Consider the following 20,269-nt stretch of genomic DNA (forward strand, 5'->3'; position numbering starts at 1 on the left):
TGCCTGAGATCCATTAGTTTTGAGCCTTGAATACCTTGTTTCTTCTGTGGGTGAATCAAACACACACACACAAAATGTGGTATTTATAGGAAACTCCACAAATGAGGGCTCAGTGAGTTACAGTTCGAGAGAGCAGCTCAGAAATGAGCCAGATCAGGCCATTCCCATCACTCAGAAAGTGCAGACATTATTTTAGTCAGACTGCACTACATTGTTTCAAAGCAGTTGGTTGCATAAGTCTCCCACTCAGTGACAAACAATAGCCCCGCTATCAATCTTCCTGTGACATGTTTGCTGAGCAATTTCTGCCCTTGGTTGTTTGAAGGCTAAAAAGCAGTGTAGCCATTGTCAAATATGAATTGTTCTTCAGCTTTCCTTGAACAAGAAGCTGCATGTAAGGAATGAGGCTTTTTAGATCATGGCTGCAACTTAATAGGAAAGGTACAAGTGCGGGTCCAAGTTGGGTTATGCCCAACTAAACTGAACCATTTTCATACTCTTCCAACAGAATTCCACATTTTCATATTCTGCATTTACCTAATAATATGAACCCAATTACTACTCTACATGTATCATGTCTATCTGTCATGAGTAAAATTCAGGACTGCGCATTTAGGGTACGTCTACAGTGAAATTAGACACCCTTGGCTTGCTCATGCCAGCTGACTTGGGCTCAGGCAAAGGGGCTGTTTAACTGCAGTGTAGACTGTCAGGCTTAGTCTGCAGCCAGAGCTGTGGGACTTTCTCACCTCACAGGGTCCTAGAGCCCAGGCTCCTGCCTGAACATCTACACGACATCATTGTGAATGGAGCAGGCAAAAAGATCAATCAATAAGAAAAACATTGCACAGAACACCACAGTTTGATTTGGGTCAAAATTTCCACAAGGCTCAGACCAATAAGTACTTTAAAGTATGGTGCATCTGCAAATTAAAGGAATACATTGAAAAACAGATGACATCAAACTCATCTATTTAAAAAATAATTTATATAAGAATAAGCTTACTGTGAAACGTATTTTAAAAGACACCAGGAATACAGACTACTTTTAAAGTATGTGATTGAATGTACTTTTTCATTATGAAAGTAAACATTGCTGCCTATCTTCTTCTCCTTTGACTTTTTGCACACTCAGTAATACCATTTGCTATGTGGTTAAATCTTATTTAGATTTGAAAGCTCTCCAGATTTTAATGAAAAACATGAATTTATAGTTGAGCCAATCGTTGATTTAGCTACAGAAATCTTCTTTGATGGAGTTCTGGACGTGTAAAAATAGCTTTGTTCTTTGTATGTCCCATAATTTCTCTAAAGCTTCTATTTGAAATTTCTTATTGATCAACACTATAATAGAAAGGTGTTACTGAGAAATGGTATTCCAGATGGTTGATACATATTTTTTCTTACTCCTGTTCATTCTGTTAACTGCGGTGTACTATCATTTGGGGATTTTTATAACTTTGTTTTTCTTGGCAATAATCCTTTTTTATTTACTTTCACAATTTAAAAAGTTAACACATCTATTAAAAACAACTAATCTATGAAGGAACAGAAGAGCAAAAACTGTTTACAGAAATGGAAAAGTACAGTTTGCCTCAATGGCTGCTCTGCCTTTAAATCATCACCTTCACACAGTATGCGCTCTGTTTTGGAGACCAGTTGCACTTTGCCAGTCTTACCTAAGGGAAAATGCTTTCCTTGTGCTACTTGTTCTGAAGCAGAAAAACTCCGAAAAGATGGTCATCAGTATTTTGGGAGGGTCTGTTTTACTAAACAAGTGATTTACTTACAATATTAGTTCAAACAGAATGCTCATACATCACTAAGAGTGTTCGTACATAGAGTATGTATGATTACAATGCGATAAAATGCCATGATGTATTAAGTGAACGGGGGATTTGGCAAGGGTGTTGGAGTACAGTCATGCACTTTGGCTTATAATTACACTTCCAAACAGATGGACGCCCTGACTTCCAATCTCAACCAATGAAAAGAGTGATAGGGACCTCCCTAAGAGAGAAGCACTATCTCTTGGCAGCCTGGCAGCCTTTAGCAATAGTAATGGCTCTGAACAAAAGAGAGTGTGTGTGCTAAAAAAAATATGTTTTTAAAAGGGACTATTTACAAAGAAGATGGAGATTTGTAATATTTCTGGAGATTTATAATATTTCTGCATCCTGGTTAAATCGCAGATAAAATGTGGGGCTACATTTAAACTGACTTTGAAGCCCATTTTGAATTCAGACTAGAACAAAACCATTTTAAACATGGTTTAAAGAAAGAAGGTAGATAGAGTGGGCTAAATTCCTTGCTGACTTATGTCCCTTGGAGAAATATTAATGTAAAGCAGCAATTAAATTGGCCCAATCTGTTTAATTATGTCACACAAGTTATCATTGATCTAATTTATATCCTACTGCTACCCAAAATTCTGGCCTTGACATTTATGTTAATTTATCAGCAGGGTTACTGTGAACAGCATGCTGCATCTGCTAGCACGGAAGGTCAAACAGTTAGCAGCTTTTGCTGAGCCCACAAATCTACAAAGACTTACTGTAAGTGTCACAAACTGTAGACTGTCACTTTGAAACTGGATTAATAAAAAGCATGTGTACGAGGGAGACAGGATTACATGATGCCGATCTGTAGAGAAGCCATTGGTTTGTTTGCTCCTTTAGCACAGGAATCTGTAATGCTGCTTGAACACTTTCCCTTCAGATACGTATCAACTCTTCAATCTTATTTTTATGTTTAAACCCCAAGAATAAGCTGGGTAAGAAAAGAAAGCTTAGAATATTTTAGCCACTGTATTTTTCATGTCTATGCCAAAATATCTCAGAAAGCTAATATGTCCTTGTCTCCTTGATTGTAAAGGAATTGCAGGGGCCAGGCTGAAAGCCCACTGAATTAATGGGATTCTTTTCATTAACTTTAATGGGCTTTGGATAAGGTCCCATAAAAATGCATCATTGGCCTTTTACCAGACATCAGGAGCCACAGAAGGGAAAGAACACTACAGCCCTTCAGGGGAATCAAACAGATAACATGCAGGTTGGTGCCTTCATCATCATCGGACACTGCTGAACTGAAGAAGTTGGAAGACTTCAGAAATGGAAGAATTTCAGCAATTTACAGAACTGTGGGCTACAAGGCTGTGTGGCTTGATGGTTGCTCTTGAAAATCAGTGGTTTTCTTCAAAATCACCATTCTGTAATCTCTTGCCTTAAAAATAATGTTCCTTTTTGTCATCCTCAGGGTATGTCTACACTACGAAATTAGGTCGAATTTATAGAAGTCGGTTTTTTTTAAATCGGTTTTATATATTCGAGTGTGTGTGTCCCCACAGAAAATGCTCTAAGTGCATTAAGTGCATTAACTCGGCGGAGCGCTTCCACAGTACCGAGGCAAGCGTCGACTTCTGGAGCGTTGCACTGTGGGTAGCTATCCCACAGTTCCCGCAGTCTCCGCTGCCCATTGGAATTCTGGGTTGATATCCCAATGCCTGATGGGGCTAAAACATTGTCGCGGGTGGTTCTGGGTACATATCGTCAGGACCCCGTTCCCACCCTCCCTCCCCCGTGAAAGCAAGGGCAGACAATCATTTCGCGCCTTTTTTGTCTGCTGCCAGCCAAAGATGTAAAGGATAGATGGAGTGGGTCAGAACAAGAAATAGACCAGATTTGTTTTGGACTCATTTTCCTCCTCCCCTGTCTAGATCACACTGCAGTCAGTCACAGAGAAGGCGCAGCGAGGTTAATCTAGCCATGTATCAATCAGAGGCCAGGCTAACCTCCTTGTTCCAATAACAACGATAACTTTGGTGCACCATTTCTTATTGGAACCCTCCGTGCAGTCCTGCCTGAAATACTCCTTGATGTACAGGTACACCCTTTGTTGATTTTAGCTCCCTGAAGCCAACCCTGTAAGCCGTGTCGTCAGTCGCCCCTCCCTCCGTCAGAGCAACGGCAGACAATCGTTCCGCGCCTTCTTTCTGTGCGGACGCCATACCAAGGCAAGCATGGAGGCCGCTGAGCTCATTTTGGCAATTAGGAGCACATCAACCACCACACGCATTATCCAGCAGTATATGCAGCACCAGAACATGGCAACGCGATACCGGGCGAGGAGGCGACGTCAGCGCGGTCCCGTGAGTGATCAGGACATGGACACAGATTTCTCTGAAACCATGGGCCCTGCCAATGCATGCATCATGGTGCTAATGGGGCAGGTTCATGCTGTGGAACGCCGATTCTGGGCTCGGGAAACAAGCACAGACTGGTGGGACCGCATAGTGTTGCAGGTCTGGGACGATTCCCAGTGGCTGCGAAACTTTCGCATGCGTAAGGGCACTTTCATGGAACTTTGTGACTTGCTTTCCCCTGCCCTGAAGCGCATGAATACCAGGATGAGAGCAGCCCTCACAGTTGAGAAGCGAGTGGCGATAGCCCTGTGGAAGCTTGCAACGCCAGACAGCTACCGGTCAGTTGGGAATCAATTTGGAGTGGGCAAATCTACTGTGGGGGCTGCTGTGATGCAAGTAGCTCACGCAATCAAAGATCTGCTGATATCAAGGGTAGTGACCCTGGGAAATGTGCAGGTCATAGTGGATGGCTTTGCTGCAATGGGATTCCCTAACTGTGGTGGGGCTATAGACGGAACCCATATCCCTATCTTGGCACCAGACCACCAAGCCGGCGAGTACATAAACCGCAAGGGGTACTTTTCGATAGTGCTGCAAGCTCTGGTGGATCACAAGGGACGTTTCACCAACATCAACGTGGGATGGCCGGGAAAGGTGCATGACGCTCGCATCTTCAGGAACTCTGGTCTGTTTCAAAAGCTGCAGGAAGGGACTTTCTTCCCAGACCAGAAAATAACTGTTGGGGATGTTGAAATGCCTATATGTATCCTTGGGGACCCAGCCTACCCCTTAATGCCATGGCTCATGAAGCCGTACACAGGCAGCCTGGACAGTGGTCAGGAGCTGTTCAACTACAGGCTGAGCAAGTGCAGAATGGTGGTAGAATGTGCATTTGGACGTTTAAAGGCGCGCTGGCGCAGTTTACTGACTCGCTTAGACCTCAGCGAAACCAATATTCCCACTGTTATTACTGCTTGCTGTGTGCTCCACAATATCTGTGAGAGTAAGGGGGAGACATTTATGGCGGGGTGGGAGATTGAGGCAAATCGCCTGGCTGCTGGTTACGCACAGCCAGACACCAGGGCGGTTAGAAGAGCTCAGGAGGGCGCGGTACGCATCAGAGAAGCTTTGAAAACCAGTTTCATGACTGGCCAGGCTACAGTGTGAAAGTTCTGTTTGTTTCTCCTTGATGAAACCCCCCGCCCCTTGGTTCACTCTACTTCCCTGTAAGCTAACCACCCTCCCCTCCTCCCTTTAATCACCGCTTGCAGAGGCAATAAAGTCATTGCTGCTTCACAGTCATGCATTCGTTATTCATTCATCACACAAATAGGGAGATGACTACCAAGGTATCCCAGGAGGGGTGGTGGAGGAGGGAAGGAAAATGCCACACAGCACTTTAAGCACAGCACTTTAAAAGTTTACAACTTTAAAATTTATTGAATGACAGCCTTCTTTTTTTTGGGCAATCCTCTGTTGTGGAGTGGCTGGTTGGTCGGAGGCCCCCCCACCGCGTTCTTGGGCGTCTGGGTGTGGAGGCTATGGAACTTGGGGAGGAGGGCGGTTGGTTACAGAGGGGCAGCAGTGGCAGTCTGTGCTCCAGCTGCCTTTGCTGCAGCTCAACCATACACTGGAGCATTCTGGTTTGGTCCTGCAGCAGCCTCAGCATTGAATCCTGCCTCCTCTCATCACGCTGCCGCCACATTTGAGCTTCAGCCCTGTCTTCAGCCCGCCACTTACTCTCTTCAGCCCTCCACCTCTCCTCCCGGTCATTTTGTGCTTTCCTGCACTCTGACATTATTTGCCTCCACGCATTCGTCTGTGCTCTGTCAGTGTGGGAGGACAGCATTAGCTCGGAGAACATTTCATCTCGAGTGTGTTTTTTTTTCTTTCTAAGCTTCACTAGCCTCTGGGAAGGAGAAGATCCTGTGATCATTGAAACACATCCAGCTGGTGGAGAAAAAAAAAGGGACAGCGGTATTTAAAAAGACACATTTTATAAAACAGTCGCTACACTCTTTCAGGGTAAACCTTGCTGTTAACATTACATACATAGCACAGGTGCTTTCGTTACAAGGTCGCATTTTGCCTCCTCCCACCGCGTGACTACCCCCTCAACCCTCCCCCCTCCCCGTGGCTAACAGCGGGGAACATTTCTGTTCAGCCACAGGCAAACAGCCCAGCAGGAATGGGCTATACTGAGTGTCCCTGAAGAAAAGCACCCTATTTCAACCAGGTGACCATGAATTATATCTCACTCTCCTGAGGATAACACAGAGAGAGAAAGAACGGATTTTGGTTGAATGCCAGCAAACATACACTGCAATGCTTTGTTCTACAGTGATTCCCGAGTATGTGTTACTGGCCTGGAGTGATAAAGTGTCCTACCATGAAGGACGAAATAAGGCTGCCCTCCCCAGAAACCTTTTGCAAAGGCTTTAGGACTACATCTAGGAGAACCGCAAATGCCAGGGCAAAGTAATCCTTTCACATGCTTGCTTTTAAACCATGTATAGCATTTTAAAAGGTACACTCACCAGAGGTCCCTTCTCCGCCTGCTGGGTCCAGGAGGCAGCCTTGGGTGGGTTCGGGGGGTACTGGCTCCAGGTCTAGGGTGAGAAACAGTTCCTGGCTGTCGGGAAAACCGGTTTCTCCGCTTGCTTGCTGTGAGCCATCTACAACCTCCTCCTCATCATCATCTTCTTCGTCCCCAAAACCTGCTTCCGTATTGCCTCCATTTCCATTGAAGGAGTCAAACAACACGGCTGGGGTAGTGGTGGCTGAACCCCCTAAAATGGCATGCAGCTCATCATAGAAGCGGCATGTTTGGGGCTCTGACCCAGAGCGGCTGTTCGCCTCTCTGGTTTTCTGGTAGGCTTGCCTCAGCTCCTTCAGTTTCACGCGGCACTGCTTCGGGTCCCTGTTATGGCCTCTGTCCTTCATGCCCTGGGAGATTTTGACAAAGGTTTTGGCATTTCGAAAACTGGAACGGAGTTCTGATAGCACGGATTCCTCTCCCCAAACAGCGATCAGATCCCGTACCTCCCGTTCGGTCCATGCTGGAGCTCTTTTGCGATTCTGGGACTCCATCATGGTCACCTGTGCTGATGAGCTCTGCATGGTCACCTGCAGCTTGCCACGCTGGCCAAACAGGAAATGAGATTCAAAAGTTCGCGGTTCTTTTCCTGTCTACCTGGCCAGTACATCTGAGTTGAGAGTGCTGTCCAGAGCGGTCAGAATGGAGCACTCTGGGATAGCTCCCGGAGGCCAATACCATCGAATTGTGTCCACAGTACCCCAAATTCGAGCTGGGAACGTCGATTTAAGCGCTAATCCACTTGTCAGGGGTGGAGTAAGGAAATCGATTTTAAGAGCCCTTTAAGTCGAAATAAAGGGCTTCACTGTGTGGACGGGTGCAGGTTTAAATCGATTTAACGTTGCTAAATTCGACCTAAAGTCCTAGTGTAGACCAGGGCTCAGAATCTACCAACAGACAAGGCATCATAGACATTGTACGAAAGGGACTATTTGTGTGAATAAGATAAGTAGGATCTAGAGTGAGATTTTACCATACTAAACATGAAATTAACATTGAGGGATCTTGTTTTCCTTGTGCTTCAGAAAAGAAGGATTAGTCTACGTGCAGAGGTTGCACCAGTTTAACTCAGGATGTGTTAAACTGGGGTGAAATTTTGTGTGAGGACACCTTTCCATTCTGCTAAAACCTGACTTGCCCCTGTTAAAGTGAAAGGATTTACTTTAAGACTAAAGTGATTTATTGCTGTGGTTTCACAATTAATAATATAATTTTGTATTATCTTTGTTGTGTAGCTGCTAATTTAACTTGTTTTGAAAAAAAATGGAAATTTTAGGTCTGAAGTCAAGATGGGAGCTTTCCACAGCCCTTCCTTTGAATGGTTAGTTTTAGGCTTATAACCTTCAGTGCTAGCAGATGCCCAAATAATCATGGTGACAAAACCACCCATTTTCACCTACAACTACACCAGAAGAGTACGCCCCATCCTTTCAGATGCAGACCTGCCTATGGTGATCCATGCATTCATGGCCTTCACACATGATTTCTGCAATCATATCTAGGAATAAAGCCACAAAGCCAGCACAAAATGTTAGAAGCGCCTTTCATCCTGGTCTCAGGTGTCTTACTTGGGAAGTCTACCACTTTATCCACTATAAATTGCTTTAATACAAACGATGCTAACTTTTAGTCAGCTTTTTAATCTCCCTTTCCACTAACATCTATTGCAGATCTTTAGCAAAGCCAAAACATACAAAGTTCTACATCTCTAATACCTGGAATTACGAGGCTCAAACATATATTTTCTTAGACACTTGCAAACTAGAATTGATTTTTTTAAATCCTCCAGTCATCCTTCTGACACAGTTAAAGCTAGAAAAAGATGTGTCTGATCATGAACCATGTTCCCAGTGTTGTTCTAAACTAAACCACTAAAAATCCTAGCTGAGGATTCCTTCTAGGTAGGACTTTGAGTTTAGGCAAGTTGACTCCAGGCATGCTAATCATCCAAATTATTTGTGAAGGCTATTGAGCAAGGAATTTTTTTCTCTTTCAGAAGACTAGAGAGAGTCTGGAAGTAAGACAGAATTACCCCTAAATCAATTTGAATAGTTAGAGATAACCACGAGTCTAATATAACTAATATGTGACTCAGAAAAATTATCTGTTTTTCTTGCTAAACTTAAGTTTAGCAGTGTAATAAGTGTAGATGGGTTTACTGAATGCAGCTGGAGCTCATGTTTCTAAGACATTTTATAAAGCATTCCTTTGGGAATGGCAACATCCCTGCCTCCTCCAATTTATAGCATGGAGAAACTTGCTAATGAGAAAAATAATCAAAGATCCAGAGGACTGAACTGCATATATGAAAGTCCTTAATGATGCCTCAAGCTCACACACTAAAGGCTTGCAACTGATTCTAATTAATATAGACCATTCTGACTTTATAACAGGCAGGCACTGAAAATATTCCTCACTTTCTAGGTCAGATGAACAGAGACTTAAAAGCAACTGCCTCATATTGTCCCTAAGGTGTCTTCTTATATTTATAGGATAGCAAAATGTTGGCATAGAGAATCTTTGGAACTTTAGAGCTTTATACATATCTAACGTATGTACATGCTTTGAATATAGAGGATCAGATTGCGTCTGTCCCTGGGCAGACACTAAAGGAGGCAAAAGATTGCAAGAAACCTCCTCACTCCAGTTCTCTTATGCGCCTGTAGAGGATGCAGCCATAATGTGACTAGGCAGCTCAGGCACTATGTGAGGCTAGTGTCAGCATTAGCCCTAGCTGAATGGGATGAAGGTGAGCCTAAGGCTCCGTTGTCATTTAGACAAGCTGGGCACAGGAAGTAGGTCAGACATTTCATGTTGCTTCCATTTAAAGGGTAGCAAAGGTCCTGCTGTATCACAGTACCCCAGAATTCCCAGAGAAAGTCAGCTGAGTAAGCCAGAATTCTTCCTGTGGCATTAGCTGTAGTGCAGCTCCCTCTGCACAGCTCATGACAGCACCTTGAAGCGCAATCTATCCCATTACAGTGAACTGAAGATTAGACCCGCATGCCAAGAGGTTCTGATGACAACGTCATGGTAACTATGGGAGGAAATGTAATAAAAGATGTATGGTACTCTCTTGTCATGCAATGGTAATCTTCCTTATGTCGTATATTCTAGGAGATGCAACTGAATATGGTAGCTCATTTATAAATTTCCCTAGTGCTATATTACAAATTTTCACCTATTTCTAATCTCAGCTGCCCCAGTTGTGGTATACAGCTGGAAATTCCCACTGCTTTTAGAACTACATTGTCACACACTTTCAGAAACTTCATATAGGGTATTTTAGCATCTGACATTGGATTGTTTTATAGGGAGAGACTGTATGTTTCTATTCAGATGATGCCCATCTCATATAATAAGACAGACTTATATGTTGTTTCTACCATATATGCATACAACTGCACTCTCACCAATTCTTCACGCTGTCCTTATCACATTTTCCAGTGGACAAAAGTAATTAACAATTTATTTATTAGAATAAAATCTTTTACCTCCGGCACCTAATGTACTGTGTATGGCTAACCGAGCCTGCATACTGCATTTCTCTTCTGCCATTTACATCCTAAATTTAATGAATGATTATCCCTCCTGAGGAGTGTGCAATTTGATTTCTGACATTCACATTTCAGAGTAATAATACAGATAAGTGGAAGTTTCTTTTAATGACCTAGGTGGAAGGAGAGATTATTTTCTGGAATCCTTTCCCAACTTCTTATGTCCAATTTATTTTCCTTCCAATGGATCCTGAGTTTTCACTATGATCTGGATATCATTTTAAATTTATTCCTTATTGGCTTAGCAAGCTGAACTGTGTGCAAGTTGGTAAATAAAGCAGCTCTTTAAAAGTGATTAAAAAACCCCAACTTTTTACACAATCAAGAAAAATCTCCTGTCAGCGAAAACTACTACTGTTGCTCCTAGGGAATAACACCACGTCTGCTTTTTATACTAACACTTTAAGAAGACCCTATAATTTGTGAAACCAGTAATACAATTAAATGCTGGCAACCTGAAAACCTAAGCAATAGCACAACATCATCACTGTGCAGAACCTGTCAAATATATTAACTTAATGATAGGGTAACTGAGCCCTACTGAATTGTAGTGGCTTTAGTAGATTAGAAATTTTGCTTTATTACTTTCTTCTGAAAGACCTTTGCTGTATCCAAAGAAGAGAGATGAGAGAGGACATACACTGCCCTGAATCACATCTGTTTACCAAAATAAACATTCTCCTAGTCCTTATATTACTAAAACAGATTGGGATCTGCCCTCTTCCTTTTCTTCTTGACTCACATCTAGCTCCAGTGACACAGACCCTCATAAAGGAGTGTGACATCCTAATACTCAGTTTAACTAGTCAAATTGTGCTGTTCCACTCTACTAGATAAGGAACTGATTAAAAATAAAGCATTGTAAACAGGTCAGCAATGTGTCCGTACACGGACACAGGTGTCCGTGGTAAAAATTCTGAGGTTCGTGGTAATTTTTCAAAAAAACTGAATGACTGAATGACATAAACCCCTCCAATGTCCGTCACTAAGTACGGTAATTTTGTCAAATGTCAGTCGGATAACATGGTCGTGCTGACCCCTGATAGCAAATAAAAGCTGAGTCACCAAGACTGCAAGCTACAGTGGTTTCATGCAAAGTGCATGAAAAGAACACAGCACAGGAGCTTGGTGGATGAGAAGATTACAGACACTGGGAAAGGGAGAGATCATCAAAGAAAATCTTACTTATTATAATGATTAGGCGCTAAGAACATCTGCCATCATTTAACACCCCTTTCTGACATAACTGGTGATCAGAGAAATTAAAAATAAAAGCTACAAAAGAGTTATTACAAAAGCATCTGAAAACTTGTCTTCTTTTAGCTACACTCTATAACTCCTCAGGCAGCTGAATGCTCTAAATGGGCATCTGTCCCACCCAGGCCATCACAGCAGCAAGAGACCTCAGTGTATGATCTTAAGACATGAAGCAATGCAAAGTGTAGTTAACCTGAGGGTGGAGGCACTGTATTCAAAAGCAAAACAATATTAGGAGGAAAATGGAATCGTAGCAGCTACTAACTGAATCCATTTGAGACAAACTGATGGTGAAACTCACAATCCGGGGCGGGCTGGGGGGGGAGGAAGGGAGGGGGGGACGGGGACTTTAATGGTTCAAGGGACCAGGGCTGTGTGACAATTCAGAGGGGCACAGGGGAAAAAGTTTGGACCTGTTAGAAAACAATTCCCATGCTCTTACATGGGCCTAGATCTGAAGGAAGAGCCGATCTAAAGTGAAAACTACTACCACATTCCATAAAACACAATCTGGAGGTCACAGTAACTGCTCTGCCAATACTACAATGGGCAGAAAAGTATACAAACAATCAGACAATAAGGTGCTATTGTAACTAAAAGATACAAATAGGGTTGCCAACTTTCTACCTGCACAAAACCGAACTCCCTTGCCCCCACCCCCAGCGGCTCTAGCTGGGGGTGCGGGCTCTGTGCTGGGGCTGGGGATGAGGTGTTTGGAGTGCAGGAAGGTGCTCTGGGCTGGGATCAAGGGTTTGAAGGGTGGGAGGGGGAGATCAGGGCTGGGGCATGGGGTTGAGGCACAGGAGGGCATGGGAGGGGGTCAGGGCAGCGCTTACCTCAAGCAGCTCCTGGAAGCAGCAGCATGTTCCCCCTCTGGCTCCTATGTGGAGGTGCGGCCAGGCGGCTCTGCACGCTGCCCCGTCTGCAGGCGCCACCCCTGCAGCTTCCATTGACCGTGGTTCCTGGCTAGTGGGAGCTGCAGAGCTGGCGCTTGTGGCAGGGGCAGCATGTGGAGCCCCTGGCTATCCCTACCCTATAGAAGCCAGAGGGGGGACACGCCACTGCTTCCAGGAGCTGCATGAAGCCAGGGCAGGCAGAAAGCCTGCTTTATCCCCACTGCGCCGCCGACCAGACTTTTAATGTCCCAGTCAGTAGTGCTGACCGGAGCCACCAGGGTCCTTTTTTGACCAGGCATTCTGGTTGAAAACCAGACACCTGACAACCCTAGATGCAAACAGCTGTGGTTCCCTCCGCCTCCAAATTGAAGTCCAGTAACTCAGAGAGGAACCACACAGCATCGAAAGAGAACATGTGATGCAGTTGCAAAAAAAAAGGTTAATATTCTGGAGTATTATGTAAGACACTGAAGGTAATTGTCCAACTCTATTTGCCACTGGTGAGGCCTCAACTGGAGTAGTGTGTCCTGTTTTGAGTGCCACACTTTAGGAAAGATGTGGACAAACTGGAGAGAATCCAGAGGAGAGTAATAAAAGGTTTAGAAAACCTGACCTCTGAGGAAAGATTTAAAAAAATGGGTATGTTTAGTTTTTAGAACAGGAGACTTAAGGGAGACCCAATAATAGTCTTTAGTTAAAGAGGATGGTGATTAGTTGTTCTCTATGTCCACTGAAGGTAGGACAAAAAGTAATCATCTTAATTTGTAGCAATTAAGATTTTGGTTAGCTGTTAGCAAAAACTTTCCAACTCTAAGGATATTTAAGAACGGGGATAGATTATTGAGGGAGATAGCAGAATCCCCATCATTGGGAGATTTTTAAAAATAGGTTAGATAAACACCTATCAGAAATGGTGCAGGTATATTTGGTCCTTCCTCAGTGCAGCGAGATGCACTAGAATGATGACCCCTCAAGATCAATTCCAGCCCTACATTTCTATGGTTCTAGGTAGGGCTGTCAAGCGATTAAAAAAATTAATTACAATTAATCGCACTGTTAAACAATAATAGAATACCACTTATTCAAACATTTTGGATGTTTTCTACATTTTAAAATATATTGATTTCAATTACAATACAGAATACAAAGTGTACAGTGCTCACTTTATATTTATTTTTTATTACAAGTATTTGCACTATAAAAAACAAAAGAAATAGTATTTTTCAATTCACGTAATACAAGTACTGAAGTGCAACCTCTTTATCATGAAAGTTGAACTTACAAATGTAGAATTATATAAAAAAAACTGCATTCAAAAATAAAACAATGTAAAATTTTAGACCCTGCAAGTCCACTCAGTCCTACTTCTTGTTCAGCCAATCGCTCAGACAAACAAGTTTATTTACATTTGCAGAAGATAATGCTGCTTGCTTCTTATTTACAACGTCACCTGAAAATGAGAACAGGCGTTCTCATGGCACTGTTGTAGCCGGCGTCACAAGATATTTATGATATTTAGCCAGATGCACTAAAGATTCATATGTCCTTTCATGCTTCAACCACCATTCCAGAGGACATGTGCCTATGCTGATGACAGGTTGTGCTTGATAACAATCCAAAGCAGTGAGGACCGACACATGTTCATTTTCATTATCTGAGTCAGATGCCACCAGCAGAAGGTTGATTTTCTTTTTTGGTGGTTTGGGTGATGTAGTTTCTGCATCGGAATGTTGCTCTTTTAAGACTTCTGAAAGCATGCTCCACACCTCGACCCTCTCAAATTTTGGAAGGCACCTCAGATTCTTAAAGCTGGGGTCGAGTGCTGTAGCTATCTTTAGAAATCTCACATTGGTACCTTCTTTGTGTTTTGTCAAATCTGCAGTGCAAGTGTTCTTAAATGAACAACATGTGCTGGGTCATCATCTGAGACTGATATTATATGAAATATATGGCAGAATGTGGGTAAAACAGAGCGGGAGACATACAATTCTCCCCCAAGAGTTCAGTCACAAATTTAATTTAATGCATTATTTTCTTAATGAGCATCATCAGCATGGAAGCATGTCCTCTGGAATGGTGGCCGAAGCATGAAGGGGCAAACAAATGTTTAACATGTCTGACAAGTAAATACCTTGCAATGCCAGCTACAAAAGTGCCATGCAGATGCCTGTTCTCACTTTCTGGTGACTTTGTAAATAAGAAGAGGACAGCATTATCTCCTGTAAATGTAAACAAACTCGTTTGTCTTAGCGATTGGCTGAACAAGAAGTAGAACTGCGTGGACTTGTAGGCTCTGAAGTTTTACATTGTTTTGTTTTTAAGTGCAGTTATGTAATAAAAAAATCTACATTTGTACATTGCACTTTCACAACAAAGAGATTGCATTATGGTACTTGTATGAGGTGAACTGAAAAATGCTATTTCTTTTGTTTATCATTTTTAGAGTGCAAATATTTGTAATAAAAAATAATATACACTTTATTTTAAATACAACACAGAATACAATAATATATGAAAATGTAGAAAAACATCCAAAATATTTAATAAATTTCAATTGGTATTGTATTGTTTAACAGTGTGATTAAAACTGCGATTAATCGCAATTAATTTTTTTAATCACGATTAATTTTTTTCAATTAATTGCTTGAGTTAACTGCGATTAATCGACAGCCCCAGTTCTAGGATTACCACTGCAATTCCGTACCCAAAAATGTTCCATGTACTATACTCTGCAATTCACTTCTTGAGAAAATTTAAGAACAAAAAAACTGCAACCAAAGGGCACATGAGCCAATCCAGCTTTTATAACGGACTAAAATGCACAAAAAATTACAATAGTATTGAAACATAAGGACAGCTAGTTGATAAAATTCCTCACCATAAGCAAATCTTTTCTAAGAACCCAGCTCTTCTTTATACTGCACTGAATAAGACCTGATCCTGCAGACTTTTATATTTATGCAAGCAAATTTTAAACACCAGAGTAGTCTAATTGACCTCATGGGGTTCAGATTTGTTTCAAGATATATAAAAAATCCTGCTTCCTTTGGCATAGCACTGGAGATTTGCTTAAGTAGGAATTGCTGTTAAAAAATCCAGTGCAATGCCTTCATCCACTTGGACACCATACTAGGAGCAGTGGTTGTGGCCACAGAAAACACTACTGACCTACAGATTACACTGTGGGAAATAATTCACCCAGATTTCAGTGCTATTATGGAATACCAGATTAAAGCAGGAAGTAGCCATTCATAGATGGTGACTGAGATAGCTACAGCACTACAAAGGTGGCCATAACCTCAGTATTTCCTGATACTATTGTCTTCATTCTGACCAAAGGAGTTACGAGGCACGCAGCAGTGTGGGCAGCAAAATATGTGAGGAGTAAAGAGCTAGAACAGACTATAGGAGAAGTGGTAGCAGGAAGAAAGATAGCAGTTTATCTTTGTATATCCAAGGCAGCTGAGCCTTTCACCATTTACTGAGGAGTAGAGAATGTGGCACCAACCTTGCAGGTGGGAAACCCCAAACACAGTCCAAAGAGATTTCAGTGCTCATGCACACGTGCCCAGGCAAGGAACATGATCACAAATAACCCCCCAGAGAGGTGAATTTGCAAATGGATGTTAGCTGACAATATGCAGGCACTGTAGATCTTTGGAAAAAGTGGATCACTTATGATCTGTCTGGGCATCTCATGTCAGCAGCCATTGGGGCCCCTGGGCATGCAATAAACCAACGGGAACACACTCTCTTCCTGCTAGTAGTACAGACCTCCCAAGTAAAGTCCATGGGAATTTATCATTGACTATCCATGCCACAATAGGTCCACGCTGTCAGGTACAAAGCCACCCAAGTGTGCCCACTCATCACAGATAATTTTCAGTATTCATTGTTACACGAGAGCTGGTATGAAAATGCTCTGTCCCTACCTATGACAAGTATTAGGACTTTCTCAGAGTCAGTGGTTGGTCAACATGTTCCTTCAAAGGCCAAGATTCATGCATATTCCGCTCTGATTGCTCGCATCCCATATGTGTGAGAAGGTATGGGAGTAGGGAGTATCCAGCATCACCTCTAGGGATCAGGAGCACATGATCACTATCGAAGGGGCTCGGTGCTGACTTTACCCCCTGTAGAGGGCGAGGTTGTTGTTGCTCACCACATTAACTGCACTCAGGCTCCTGCCACAACCCCTGACTCATCCCATGTTCCATGACATTCACCAAAAAGCTAGTCAGCAAAAATCAGATTCTAACTGTGAGTGCATGATACTAGCTGGACATTAACAATTACTCCTGTTTTGGCAGGATGCATCTCCTCAGTTGCACTCCCAGGTTGCCAAATGTCACTTTCCCCCAATGGACCACGTCTCTCTCTCTCTCTCTCTCTCTCACACACACACACACACACACACATACACACACACCCTTGTCATCAACCCACATGGTCACACCCATTATGTTGAAGGCATAACCAAAAACATACACCATTCTGAGGAAGCTCATTATAGGCTCCTTCAAGTCTGACATGTAGAGAGTCCTGGTTTGATCCTCCATAGACAGAACAACTCCCCGGTTATGACACACGGTTCATCCCACGCTATCTGCCAGTTCATGCTGTGATACAATTTTTAGCTCCTCTGTGCTGCCTCAAGGAGTGCAGGGGGTGGAACAGGCACAGAAGTACATTTGATTGATCCAAAGCAATTTGGGAAATAGGCATGCGGATAAAAACCTGCTTTGACTGTAATTCACGCCCTGTAGATGGCCAGGCAATTAATGAAGCTCTCTGCATGCATTAGCAGAGCTCTAATGAATTAGTTTGATGGAGCCTGATATTGAGGACCAACATATTCCCAGTCCAGTTTCTTGCCCAGCACAAAGAGAAATGCTATCACTTTCAGAAAGCAAGGTATAGTATTCCTCTGTCTGTCTAGATTTACTCTCCGACATGAATGCCAATACATCACAAAAAATCTAATTTGGATCTTCTATCTAGCTGAAAGCCCTCAAAAGACTCCATGTCAGTCATTTCTAGCACCATTATCTACCATCAGCTCAGACTCACTGCCTCCTGTCATATTCTGCAAGGCAAGTCAGGCTGCTTCAAAGCCGTACTTTCATCACCAGTGAAAATGCCTTGGCAAATTTCAACATGACCCTGAAGATCACACAGCAAAAAATCATAAAAACTGGCTGAACAGATAGTTATGGTTCCATAGTTCCACACCAATCTGTAGCCCTTCCCTAAAATACCCTCCTAATAAGCCTAATGACACCATAGCATTTTTTAGCCATTATCTTAGTCCAAGGATAACGGTGCTTGCAGGATAATGCTACAAGGCTGAATAAAATGTGTTCCAGATAGGCCAGCTGCCACGTCAGACTAATTCACTCACTACATTAGAGCATCGGGTCCCTCCTGCCAATGTACCCTTTAGTGTTACTACTCACGATTGGACTACACAGGTGAAAGGGACACATGGAGAAAAGGGACACAATGACAAAATGCAAATGGAAGTCCATTAATCTGTGAGTGTAAAGCAATACTTGCTGGAATGCTACTTATCTAAGGCAAGCCAGCAGACAATACGGCCAGTTACTCACCAATTACCTGACTAGTATGCACGTATGTCCAGAACTCGTCACTGACATACTTTGGAGTACGCAGGAGATTTTTAACATCTAGTGTGTTAATGTTATTAGGTCACAGCTCTTAACAGAGATCTGTGTGAGAGCTGCAAGCTAGCAAAGATGCCCAGCTGTCCTAGCTCTTTGGGATTCATAGATTATAAAGCCAGAAGGAACCTTTAAGGTGATCTAGTCTTCCCTCCTGAAGAACACAGGCCGCAAGACTTTTTTGAACTAAATCCTGTTTGAACTAGAGCATATCTTCTAGAAAAAACATGTAATCTTGATTTAAAAAATTCCAGTGATACAAACTCCACCACAACCCTTGGTAAACTGTTCCAATGTTAATTACCCTCATTGTTAAAAATGTTCACCTTATTTATGGTCTGAATTTGTCTTGCCATTAGATCTAATTTTATCTACATCTACAAGATTGAAGAGCCCTTTAATCAAATTTATTTTCCCTGTTGTAAGCATTATAGAGTGGGATTAAGTTACTTCTACCCTTCCTTTTGTTAAACTAAACAGATTGAACTCCTTCAGTCTATCTCTATAAGGCGTGTTTTCCAATCCTTTAATCAGGCTCATGGCTCTTCTCTGAACCCTCTCCAATTTATCAACATACTTCTTGAATTATGGACACCAGACCTGGACACAATAGTAGTCAAGTGCCTTGACAAGATAATCTGTCTCAAATGTTCTCAGTGAGTATTAATATGTTTTACAAGTACCTGATTGAATAGTCTCACTAAAGTATCAAGAGGAAGGTAGTCATATATTTAGCACTGCAATCTCAAATTGGAACATAGCCCACCTCCTGAAGCAAAATCCATACCTTGGGACTCTGCTTTGATGGAAAATTCCAATTTGAGATTGCAGTAATAAATATGCACCCCTCAATATTACTGCATCACCCAGAAGAAATATCCCACCTCCTGATGCAAAATCCATGCCTTGGGACTCTGCTTTGATGGCAAGTTCTTCCTTTGGCAAGTGCTTCAGCATTTAGTGGTCAGAATACCTGCAAGATTGCTGCTTGTCTGTACTTGCTTGTTATTCCTGCAGTCATGGACAGTGGGTATCGTAGGCTGGGGGAGGCCGTGCGTGGCCCTGCCCACACCCCACCCCCAGGTCCCCTCCTGCAGTTCTCGGTGCTCTGACCTGGCCCAGGTTGGCTGGGGCTGGTCAGCCTGCCTCCCGCAGGGACTTGGCATAGTTGGGGCTGGGACCGTGCTGCCCGCCCGGCGCTCAGACCGTGCCACACGGCACTCCAGGGCTGGAAGCACTGGAGCTGTAATGCCCGGCGCACTGGAGCTGGCCTCCTGGAGTACTGGGGCTGAGGGCACTCCGGCTGTGCTGCCCGGCCGCCCGGCACTGGGCTGGTGGCTGCTGTAGGCTCCTGCGGGGGAGGGAGGGCAGACTGGGAGGAGCAGGGCCTCGGGCACAAGGGGAGGTGCCAGGGGCTAGGCTTCCCCAACAGCCAGGTCACTGGCCACCCATGCTTACAGTAGTGTTAGCAACATCATCAAAAACGACTAGTTGTAATAGAACACCCATTTGTGGTTGAGGCTTTAGCAGTGCAGGAACTGCCCCCTCACTCGTCTAAATTATCCAGTCTGCAATTTACCCATTGTTGTCCAGCTTTCCAAGGAACTGGGGGCGGGGGTGGTTCTTGCGAGACAGCACTAAATACCATATTGCTTCTGAGACAGATGGCAATATGGGTAAAAGTGCATCACCACCATGGAGAGTAAAATAAAAGGAGGAAGAGTAGTGCCTGATGTTTAGAACCGCTCAGTGAGCAGAGACTAGCTGCCATGAAAAATCATCAGCAGATCCCAGATTCAGCAGGACGCTATAGAGATCATCATATCAGAAATGGACAATGCACATAAAACACAACTGCCATTTCTGGCACAGAACTCAAACCCTCTAGTAATCAGACATGATGGCAGACCCATCGGCAGACCACAAACCCAGGGCTGGGGTTTAACAGAGAATACATGGTATACTCGCAGCAATCCAGAAAATGCCTTCAAATGTATAGCCTAATTTTGAGACACTCCAATAGGTTGAAAGCATTGAGGAAGTATGGGCGAAAGACAGCAGTGCTCCATGACGGTGTAGCCTTGACACTAACACAATCTGTTTACCAGCACTCCCAGCTATCTTAGAGACCTCACTGACTT

General features: G+C 43.2%; 2 protein-coding genes across 11 annotated transcripts in view; both read right to left on the bottom strand.

Moving 5' to 3' along the window:
* Nucleotides 1-20,269, bottom strand: part of DYNC1I1 (dynein cytoplasmic 1 intermediate chain 1) — a 270,699-nt gene that overhangs the window by 216,695 nt on the left and 33,735 nt on the right. The gene's annotated exons all lie outside the window — the stretch shown is intronic.
* LOC140907601 (uncharacterized) lies at nt 5,519-8,252 on the bottom strand. The gene is made up of 2 exons (XM_073333891.1): nt 6,679-8,252; nt 5,519-6,091 (listed from the first exon to the last, which is right to left on the bottom strand). The coding sequence occupies exons 1-2, from the start codon at nt 7,259-7,261 to the stop codon at nt 5,571-5,573; spliced, it is 1,104 nt and encodes a 367-aa protein (XP_073189992.1). The 5' UTR covers nt 7,262-8,252; the 3' UTR covers nt 5,519-5,570.

Source organism: Lepidochelys kempii, chromosome 2, assembly GCF_965140265.1.
Source record: "Lepidochelys kempii isolate rLepKem1 chromosome 2, rLepKem1.hap2, whole genome shotgun sequence".
Taxonomy (NCBI): domain Eukaryota; kingdom Metazoa; phylum Chordata; order Testudines; family Cheloniidae; genus Lepidochelys; species Lepidochelys kempii.

What these genes read in the sequence shown, in the direction of transcription:
- LOC140907601 (XM_073333891.1), bottom strand. Translation starts at nt 7,261, where the DNA reads ATGCAGAGCTCATCAGCACAGGTGACCATGATGGAGTCCCAGAATCGC. An exon ending in AGGCGGAGAAGGGACCTCTG is followed by an intron (nt 6,092 to 6,678) that starts GTGAGTGTACCT and finishes TTTCTCCACCAG; the next exon opens with CTGGATGTGTTTCAATGATC.